Here is a 10,313-nt window from a genome sequence, read left to right as displayed (position 1 = left end):
TAAACTCAGCATCGTGAAAAACCTTATAAAATAACCCTTATCAATACTCCCCTGCTGGACTCACACATTTCTGCTCTGGAGTTGTAGCCTGGAAGAGCTGTTAAGGGAACAGGCAGAAGTCTCTCCTGCTGTGTTGCCTTTGGTGTACCTTGTGTCCCTACTTGTAGATTTGCTTGTCCCTAATCTCTTTTCCCAAAAAAAAGGGTTTAGGGCATCATGTATGTATGAACATAGACTCACAAATGGAAAGATATCTTCTTCAAATCAAACTCTACTTGGGTCATTTTCTCCACCATGAGAGGACCATCTGTCACCCCAGCGCATTGCTCTAATGCCAACAGGAGCCCACGCACGTATGCACAAAGACAAAGTTACATTTAGAGACTGGATATCATCTTTAATTAATAATGCCACAGCCCAACATCCTTTTTGTTGCTGTGGCAGGTTGTGATTTTGGGGGTGTGTGTTCCTGAACAGATGAGGGGCCAGCACAGGTTCCGAAGCAGTTCTCAGCCAACAGCTCTTTTGAACAGCAACCGGAAGACAGTTTCCAGGGGGGCACGGATGCTGGGCTCCTGCCTTCCTTTCTCCTGGGCCACCTTTCGTGCATGCTGAGGGCAAGTCTGGAGCCTGTGTCTGCTCAGATTAAAGGGCTTCTCAGCAAAGATAAATCTTCAGTCCCCCAGCCCTCACTGTCTCTGACTAGAGGGATGTCCCTGGGCAAAGTACGCACTGCTAGGCACAGGTGGACAACCTGGGCCGGCCTCAGTCCCTCTGTCACACTGGGGCAGCACCACAATGGCCCAGCCCTGGCAAGAGAATCCAGAGCTTCTGGGGCCATTTGATTAGTTCCTTTCAGAGATAATCAGGGTGTAGCCCAGGCCCTTCCTGGGGCCAGCCAGAGAGGGGCAGTCTTAGCCCATGATGGTCACACAGCTGTCATTTCCAAACCAAATGTAAGAGCCTGCCCTCCTGCCATCTCCACTCTCCAATTCCTCCCATGCCCAGTAGGTCCAAAGCCCAGATATGGCAGGGGAGGTTTGCATGATGGTGAGTCAAAAGGAGGCCATGAGAGACCTGGGCTGAGCTGGAACTGCAGCCACGTGCCAGCATGAAGCCAGCCCTCTCCCCCATGGTCACCTCGAGCCAGAGCTCTTTGAAGCCAGATGGGACCCCCACAAGGCAAGGCAGCAAGTTCTTGGCCTAGTACAGTAGGAGAAAACCAAACTGGCTCCACGGTCCCATCGCCACCTGCTCTGTGCCTTAGGAAGGCAGGGAGCCCAAGTCCCCAGGACAGTGGTATCAGCTGTTGGGAAAGCACCGTTGTCCAGGTGAGGCCTCTGACCGGAAGCTGTGTTTGTTCAGTGGGCTGGGGTAGTAGGTGGTTGTGTACACATTGGTCTGCTGCAATGGGTAGAAGCTGGCTTTGTCATCGGGGATCAGGTTATTCTTGTTCAGCGTCTGTGGGAGAAGGAAGGAACCAGAGAAGAAGGGGTGAAGGGAGAGATGGGGAGAGGGGACAGGCCAGGGCAAGGAGATCAGGAGCCAGGCAATGAAAGAACATTCTAACTACTGACACAATGTTCTGTCCATGACACCACTGCTCCCTCCCGAGTGCCCAGCCCAGTCTGTTTTGCTTCGGGCCAGAACCACTGCCCCCATCACCGTGCCCTGTGCACCTGTCATACGCCCACCTTGAACTCCATGGGTGTGTACTTCTCATTCTTGGGGGTGCCTCCACCCTTGTAGTGCAGGTGGTTGGGGGTGGCAGGATGGACGAGTGTGGACTCCTGGGACTGGCGCTGGCAGTGCTGACAGGACAGGTACACTGCCAAGGTCAGCAGCCCAGAGCCCAGGAAGCAGGAGATGCCCGTGGCCACTAGGTGGATGAGACTGAACCCTGGGAGAGGGAGAGGCCAGTGGTAAGGAAAGGGCCACTGTGCAGAGGAGAGCCTCTCGACTGCCTCCCAAGGTGCTGTGAGACTACCGACAATGGAAACAGGGAGGCTGGGCAGCCCATCACCAGGGCCCTTTCTCACAGGACCACCTGTGGCTTGAGTCAGAGAAGACAAGCAGAGCAATGGAGTTGAGTGACTTCTTGAATACAGACTTGATGACTGCCTCCTAGTTGGAGGGCATGGAGGGAACTGCCTAGACACCCCTCCACCTGGTCTAAAGCAGTGGAGGACCTCAACAAGGTTTGTCTGTCTGGAGCAGGAGATGGAAAGACTCCAGATTTTGGAGCAGGGTGGTCTCCTCCTTGAGGAGGAGGGGTAGAAGGACAGTGTCATGAGGGGAGGGCAGGTTCCTTTTACCTCTGCAGCTGGTGGCCTCCTCCACACTGGAGGCAGGCAGGATCACTGGAGGAAGACAAGTAGAGATGGTGTTGGCACAGGGAAGAGAGGAAGGGGTCCCTGTGGGGCTAGGTGTGTCTCTGAGAGGACCCCTGGGTCAGCACTGTTGTCCCCTTCTGTCTCCACCCAGACCCCACCTCTAAGAAGGGTTGGCCCACTTACTGGATGGAGCCTGGCAGAAGCCCAAAAGTGTGTGTGCCTCCCACCCTGGTGTTTCATCCTGCATCCCACAGATGCATGCTTCAGAAAGGGAAGGAATCGGGGGGGGTTGGTGGGAAGGGTTGGTGTGAAGGTGCTGGCTTGAGGACCTACCAGGGATCTCGCTGGAGGGGCAGGGGCGGGTCTGGCTGCTGTTTCCAACACAGGTGCTCGGCCCTGGGACCAGCTCCTCACAGCGCCGGCTGCGGGTTTGGATTCCATCTTCGGTGCATGTACTCCACTCAGACCACGGTGACCAGCCTTCTGTGGGTTGTGGGTGGGCACGAGGTTAACTGCCCCAGGACCCTCTGGTGGAGATTGGAGGGCTCCATGGTACTCCCCAGCCCCAGCCAGATGTACTTAGTACCTGGGCAGGCCTGCGTGGCACACAGTGCCTCCTCCGTGTGCAGCCCCAGACAGATGTCCTCGCCTGGGGAGGGCGCAGGACTGGTGCAGGACCGTGTGCGTTGATAATGGCCACCACCGCAGGAGGCTGAGCATGGGGACCATGAGGTCCAGCAGGACCAGGCACCCCGCACTGCAAGGGGATGGGGTGTGTGAGGGGTGCTGCAGGCGCAGGCAGGACGGGACATAGTCTTCTACTGCATCCCAGGCAAGGCCATTGTCCTGGGCCACACTGACCTCAACATCCTGCCATCCTCACCCCCACCCCCACAGCTCACTGTTACCGAGTGGCCCTTCCCCCTCAGCGGTGGCAGCGGGAAACGCAGGCTGCAGCAGAGTCACCAAAAACCAGCTCAAAACAAGTTCCTTATCTGGCTAACCCACAAAAGGAGAGAAAAAAGTAACAGGGAGGATGAAGAAAGGCCCTGCTCTGTGGGAGTAGCCGCTGTGTGCATGTTCAGGGCAAGAAATTGCTCTGGGGCCCCTTCTGCAGAGTTGGCAGGGAGAAGAGGTCACTTGAGCATGAGGTGTGGCCGGGTTAGGCCTGGGACACTCTTAGATGGAGGTTTTCCTAGGCTGGGGTTTCCCTGGGCCCAGACTCCTTGGTGCAGAGTTACCTGGACAAGCCTGAGGGTTGCAGTCCTGGTATTCTGCGGCATCGCCAACGCAGGGCAGGCCCCCGTCGCGGGGCTCCGGGTTCGTGCATGTCCTCTTGCGGACGCGGAAGCCCAGCTCGCAGTCCCGGGAGCATGACGACCATGGGCCCCAGGGGGCCCAGCCCCCGCTCACCGTGTGCGGGGTGGTGCCCCCGCCTCGCAGGAGGTCCTCCACCAGGGCTGGGGGTGGGGAGACAGGCCTCAGCGACAAGGGCTTCTTCCAGACCCCGCGTTCCACCCACCCCAGCTCCCACTCTTGGCCACCCCGCCCCTGCTCCACCTCTCTGAATCTGGGAGGCCCGGTGGCGTGAGGGTGGGGTGAGAAGGTGTGGGGAAGGCACGGGGCTGTACCGTCGGTGTCACAGGTTCCCGAGCCATCCGCGGGGCAGGTTCGGGTCTCTGTCCTCCTCCTGCCAAATTGAAGGCCGTGGGGGTCCGGCAGGGGCGCGCGGCAAGTGAACCGGAACCGCTGCTCCTGCCGCGCCCCTCCCTGAGTCACGTTCACAGGCAGCCACGGCGTCCAGGGTGTGTTGCGCCGCACTTCCGGGCAGCCCTCAGGGTTGCAGGTCTTGAACTCCTTCGGGATGGGAGCCGGGCTGTTTCGTAGCCTCGCAGCCTCCAGGCTTGCTCTGCCCTCCTGCCCCGGCCTGCCCTCCCCTTGGCTGCCGGGCCGGCGACCCGCGTCCCGACCCCGCTGGTCTGACCCTCGCCCTCACCACGCTGCAGCCAGGGCAGGAGTTGCCGTTCTCGCAGGACCGACGCCGTGATTGCACACCGCCCCCACAGTTGCTGCTGCACTTGTTCCAGGAGCCCCAGGATGCCCAGAAAATGGGCACGGGGCAAGGCTTGTTTTCGTTACAGAACCTGAGGGGGTATGAAGGGAAGGGGTCATCGTTCTAGGGTGCAGACACCCCCATTCCCTAACAAGAGGTCACTGGGAGTGCAAGCTGGGAAGTCCACTAGGTCACCCAGAAAATCCCGACCACTTTTTAGGGGGCCCAGAAAGCGTGGGACCTCAGGGCTCGCTTCTCTGGCTCAGAAGCACCCAGCCACAGCCTAGCTCACCGCTCCTCCCGACTCTTGCCCACGCAGATGCGGCCCCCGTGGCGGGGAGCGGGGTTGCTGCAACTTCGCTGGCGGACCTGGAATCCGATCCCACAGGTCGTGCTGCACAGAGCCCACGATGACCACGCGGTCCACGCCCCATTCCTGGCGGGGTCGGAGGGACAGACAGATGACCTCTGAGCCCTAGCTTCTCAGACCTAGTCTACATCTGGGCAGGTGGAGTTTGTTGTTGTCAGGAAGTGCCAGACAGGGACACAGACAATATCAGCTCCTAAAACCAGGCCATCTCAGGCGGACATCTCATTCATTTATTCGTTCACTCATTTATGCCTCAAACAAATATGGAGAGCCTTCTTGCATATATCAGGCTGTGCCCAGGGCTAAAATTACAGGCATGGAGCATGGGCTCTACTCGCAGGGGCAGAAGGACACATTCTCTAGAGAAGGCCCCAACTGCCTTTCCAATCTGCAACCTTCCTTTCAACCTTCTTGGGTGGCCGACCCTTTCGCTCACATCCATGCCTCCTCCCCTGTTCCACCACTACACATGCTTTGCTCCAGCCTTAGACACCACTCACTCTCGTCGACTTTGACTCCAATTTTCAAATTCTGGCTCTACCATTTGCCTCGCTGTATAAGCCCAGGCACGTTACTGAAACCTTCTGTGTCTCATCCTACTGTTATCTTTCAAGTAAGGATAATGATTGTATTCCTACCCCCATGAGGTTGTTGTAACAGTTAAATGAATAAATGTATATAGAATTAAGTTATCCTAAGAGTGTCCAGAGTGGTGGGTTAGTTGTTATAACTACTTTATGGAGTCCCCAGGTATCAGGCAGTATGCAAGCACTTGATATATATTATCTCATGTAACCCTCTCAACAATCCTTGGGGTGGAGACTGTAGCCCTCACTTAGAGGAACTCAGAGTGATTAGGTGGCTTGGCCAAGGTCATACCTCCAGATAGTAGCTATCCAGGATTGGCACCAGGTCTGCCTGCCTTACCACCATCCCATGCTGTCCCTCATGCTGTTTGGGACAGCAAGGCTCACTGAGGCTAAAGTCTGTCTAGAGGTGACTCCCATGCCTGTTCATCCTTCATCTTTGTATCAGGAGCCCCCACAAAAGAGAACTTCTCTCACACTAGAGTGGAAACTCCCTCAGGGCTCATGTTTTCTTCCTCAGACCTTAGCTACCTACCTATTCAGTTCCCTGCACAGTCCTGAAGTGGTTTCTGTCCCTTAGTGCAGACACCTGGCTGGGGATGTCCCACTCCAGTCCAAGGCAGCTGCCGTGTAAGCCCTGTATTCTCACACACCTGGAGCAGTTGGCGATGTGGATGGCTGGCCCCAGGCAGTCACGGCCCCCACAGCGGGGTTGGGGAGAGTTGCAGGCTCGGGCCCGACACAAGCAAGAACCTGAGTTGTCCCCATCTAAGTGCTCACATGGTTGCCACAGTGACCACGGTCCAAAGCCTCCATCCCTAGTCACATTCCGCACCTGCAGACACACATTGGGCGCAGGGCCCAGTCATATAAGGCAGGGGTAGGGAAGGCACAAGGTCCCAGGGGATGTAGGGATGCTGTGGGGAGTCACCACCTGAATTGGGGGGAGAGATGGGGGTACAAAGGGGTTCTCACAGGACACGCTGTGATGTTCTGGGTCCAGAGGCTCATATTGGAGCTGTCCTCGAGCGTGCTACAGCGTTGTTGCTTCCCGTCCCAGCCGCAGTACGGGTCCCGTGCCCCCAGGCATGCCCTGCCAGACAGAGGTTCTGAGACTCAAGCCCACTGGCTTCCCAGCCACACTGCATCCCAAGAACACACCTGGCTACTCCCCTCTGGCTACCCTTGTTCTTCTAATTGCCCTCTACAATAAGGAGTTCATCAAATACTTACTGTGTGCCAGGCACCGTTTTAAGCGCTTCATAAGCATGAACGAATTTAATTCAACCCAATTAGCAAGGCACTGTTATTGTCCCCAAGTGATATGGAGGAGACCCAGAGAGATGACCAAGGACTCAAACCCCTTGCTCTTCAGAGCCCACACACATAACCTTGCCTCCCCCAGCCTGGGTGCCCCACACTCCTCATCTGGGGCCACAGGAGAAGAGGTGGTGAACAGAAATCCAAAGAGTTGGTACCTCCCTGACAGCCACCATGATGATAGAGTCAGAAAACATTATGATGGAAAGTATCTTGGAGATGATCAAGCCCAGCAGTTCTCAACCGGGCTGCATATTAGAATCACTAAAGGAGCTTTTAAAAAATACTGATACCCGAGCCCACCCCAGACAAGAATCTCTGGGGCTGATGAGGTTTTTAAAAGCTCCTGGGTGATTCTCAGCCAGGCTGAGCATCACTGGGATCCACAATATGACCAATGGAAGAAACAGTCACAGAAAAGGGAAGAGGAGTTTCCCACAATCCCACAAACTGTGCATGGCAGCGCTGGCACTAGAATCTAGACTTCCTGACCACGCTTTTCCCCTCATGCTCCTGCTTCCCAGTGGGAGGCTGTGTCTGACATCACACACTGAGGGAACATGGGCCCAGGCCTCAATATACAGGCGCAGGGTCAGGGGACACCTAGACATAGTCCAGGGTCGCCTGGGGTATCCACGTGCTTGTGCTGCTCGGTGGCAGGAACCAGAGTCCAGACCGTTAGCATCATGATAATGAGCTCAGGATGCCAGGAGAGGGGTCACATCTCAGGTCCCCCTTCCCGGGGCCCTCAGGGCTGATCTTTCTGCAATGACCTAGGGAAGGTAATGTTTCCACACTGAAGCACACCCCAGATGCCTCCACTTCTCGTGTTCTAGGGCTCCTCTCTTCCATTCCTCCTCTGACTTACTGTATCCTTTACAGTTTTTTTAAAATTGGGGAACAGTGTGTTTTTCCAGGACCCATCAGCTCCAAGTCAAGTAGTTGTTTCAATCTAGTTGTGGAGGGTGCAACTCACTGGTCCATGTGGGGATCGAACCGACAACCTTGGTGTTATGAGCACTGTGCTCTAACCACCTGAGCTAACCAGCCGCCCCTCCTTTACAGTTTTTAACAACAACAACAAACAACTGAATCTCTACTAGTAAGACTTCAAGGAGGAGAAAAAGAGTACAGGAATTATGGAACTAGGACTTGCTGTCCATCGCTAAGTAAATAGAATGTCAGATGCTGGGGCCTGAAGGAAGTTGCCTCCAAAACCCAGAGAGCTCACTGACAACCCCAGGCGATACAGACCCCGGACCCATTCTGCCTCCTTTCCCAACTTCCATCCCCTGTCTAGGCTGGCTGCTCCACAGCAGTGGGCCTGCTGGAGAGGGTCTAGAGAGCACCGACAGCCAGGGCAGAAATTGGAGGTTAGAAAGCAGAAGAGGCTTTGAATAAAGGTGGTGCTGGACTGCAAAGAGGGTGGGGAGTACAGGCCATGACATGACTCTGCAGAGGGATTTTCCATTGGCCAGAGGGGCCAAGGATGCCGAGGGCTAAAGGGATCCACAAAAGAGTCAAAGGGTTGCCCCTTTTGGTATCTCCAGGATAGAGCCTTTCTTTTCTCTTGAAGCTTTAGGGAGAGTTACCTGTCAGGTGAATTCTTTATTTTCAGTGAGTTCAATAGACCACATCTCCAGACAAGACTCCAGAGACAAAAGAGGTTTTATGAGAGACCTTATGAAGAAGAGGGTGGGGTTCCCCCTTCTCGACAGCAGAAGTCAAAGAAGACAATGCTGTCTCTTGTTTGTGCAACCAATGACCTCGTATAAGGGAGGTAATGCTTGGGGCTTCAGTGGGTGAGGGCCTTGCTGGGCCCCAGTAAGCCCTCCTGGGAATCCAGAACACTCATCTGTGGCTCAAGAATCTGTTTCCACTTATATTCACTCAAGGACAATTTGTGTAAATTGTACAGTATAAGTATGCTCATATTTTCTTCTGGGACCAATGGTTTGATTTGGGGGGTGTTTCACCAGCAGAATGCATCAAACGAGACATCATAAGACTGACTACAATGCATTTGCAAACACAGTCCCAACGACCTGTGGTTTTGAGATTCTGCTCACCGGCTGACATTAGGACCAAGCTGGCTGCTAGCAAATGCAACCAATCAGAACTCAGTAAAGCCCACTCTTGAGTGTATTTCCCTCAGCTCTCAGGAAGGGGTGCTAAACTCTAGAAGCCACTGATATTGTAGTTTACAGACAACATAAATTTAAAAAGAACGAGCCACAACTAGTGATTAATAATAATACATAAGACTCTATCCATCAAAAACAAACGTCTGTCCGTATAGAAAATGGATATGAGCAGGAAATTTGAATTAGCTCACATAAGAGAAAAGTGGAAGATTTTGGAGGAACGCAATCTGCCTCCTGCTACTTCTTTCACCGAAGGCCCAGCTGGTTCTAGAACCACTGTTCCCAGCCTTGACTGCAAATTAGAATCTCCTGGGAATCTTGTAAAAAGCTTAAGCCAACAAAAGAAGAAAACCCTGCATTTATCTGGGCCTTTGGCCTGGCGCAGGCCCAGGCACTGGGATCTTGTAAGCACTCCCCAGGTGATTCTAATGAATAGCATGCTTGAGAACTGCTGTTTCAGGGCCACTTTTGTCAGTGTTCCCCAGGAAAGAGATGAAGTGCGTTACCTCTCCAACCCAGGGCTGAGTAAGAAGAGAGGGAAGAAAAACTGCAGACTAGATGCTGACCCCAGTCCCCACACCCTCAATCAGTCTCCCTCACCCTCTCAGACTCTCCTATTTCAAGGACGTGCCTGCCTGCCCTGCCCTGCCCTGCCCTGCCCTGGCCCTGGCCACCTGAGTGGACCTGCTACACTTCCTCGGGGCCAGTGCCTGAGCTCTGTTTTCCACATTTGCTGCTTTTATCAAAGGCCACCCCAAAGCTTACAGAGCAGAGAACGTTCTTAAGAAAATTAAAGCTCCAAGCAGGGAAGAGTTAAAGGGTGTCTCTGACTGTAGAATTGGGTGGCAGTTTAGAGTTTCTTTCATAAAAGCAGCCATCAGACCAATCATATATCACCATGTCTTTTTTACTGCAATGTCTCAAGCAGCCATTATATTGTAGAAGGGAACAGGTTCATTCTATGAGCTCAGGGGCGGGACAGGGATGGATGGTGGAAGTTGCAAGCAGGCGGTTTCCAGCACCACGTAGCAAGACTGTAAATGGAAGCTGTCCAGGGTAGAAATGGCGTCCCAGGAGCTTGGGAGAAAGTAGCCATTAAGTACAATGCCAGCAAAGGAGGAGTAAGGCTCCCTGGCAGGAAGGGAGGTTGGGAGGAGATACTCTTGAGCCTTCCTCCTGAGTGAGCTGGGGTACAGGGCACCCCACTCTAGTGCAGCCTGAAAGGCATGCTGGAAGGAGGAACAGGGCCGTTCATGCATAACACTCCAGCTTTGCAGAGCCAGTCAGCATTCATTCCCACTGCTCCTCCTCCTGTGAGCCCCTGGTCTCTCTGGCCAGGCCAGCTGCCTGGTCGTGCCCCATGGGGCTGAGGTTTGCCTGAGTGAAAGAAGAGGGCTGGAGACAAGCCCCTGGATTTTGAGCAGAGGAGATTACCCAAAGGGGCTGTGCTTACCCGCCCTCTTCCTCCTGCCAGCTTTGGGAGGAATGAGGCACAAAGCATGAAAT

The 10,313-nt window shown here is 54.4% G+C and overlaps 1 protein-coding gene across 4 annotated transcripts in view; it reads right to left on the bottom strand.

Moving 5' to 3' along the window:
* Nucleotides 1-382: 382 nt before the first annotated feature.
* The window catches only part of SEMA5B (semaphorin 5B), a 134,693-nt gene continuing 124,762 nt past the window's right edge, over nucleotides 383-10,313 (bottom strand). For all 4 annotated transcript variants that reach the window (XM_019652605.1, XM_019652610.1, XM_019652600.1 and 1 more), the window contains 11 exons: nucleotides 6,319-6,436; nucleotides 5,997-6,178; nucleotides 4,679-4,822; nucleotides 4,330-4,477; nucleotides 3,965-4,190; nucleotides 3,575-3,793; nucleotides 2,920-3,090; nucleotides 2,667-2,816; nucleotides 2,316-2,360; nucleotides 1,695-1,900; nucleotides 383-1,461 (listed from right to left, as the gene is read on the bottom strand). In XM_019652605.1, coding sequence (XP_019508150.1) covers nucleotides 1,303-1,461; nucleotides 1,695-1,900; nucleotides 2,316-2,360; nucleotides 2,667-2,816; nucleotides 2,920-3,090; nucleotides 3,575-3,793; nucleotides 3,965-4,190; nucleotides 4,330-4,477; nucleotides 4,679-4,822; nucleotides 5,997-6,178; nucleotides 6,319-6,436 — 1,768 coding nt within the window. In that variant the 3' untranslated portion in view covers nucleotides 383-1,302. The remainder of the gene's footprint in view (nucleotides 1,462-1,694; nucleotides 1,901-2,315; nucleotides 2,361-2,666; nucleotides 2,817-2,919; nucleotides 3,091-3,574; nucleotides 3,794-3,964; nucleotides 4,191-4,329; nucleotides 4,478-4,678; nucleotides 4,823-5,996; nucleotides 6,179-6,318; nucleotides 6,437-10,313) is intronic.

This window comes from Hipposideros armiger, unplaced genomic scaffold (genome assembly GCF_001890085.2).
Source record: "Hipposideros armiger isolate ML-2016 unplaced genomic scaffold, ASM189008v1 scaffold_8, whole genome shotgun sequence".
In the NCBI taxonomy this organism is placed as follows: Eukaryota; Metazoa; Chordata; class Mammalia; order Chiroptera; family Hipposideridae; genus Hipposideros; species Hipposideros armiger.
This window is presented reverse-complemented; position numbering and strand designations above follow the sequence as displayed.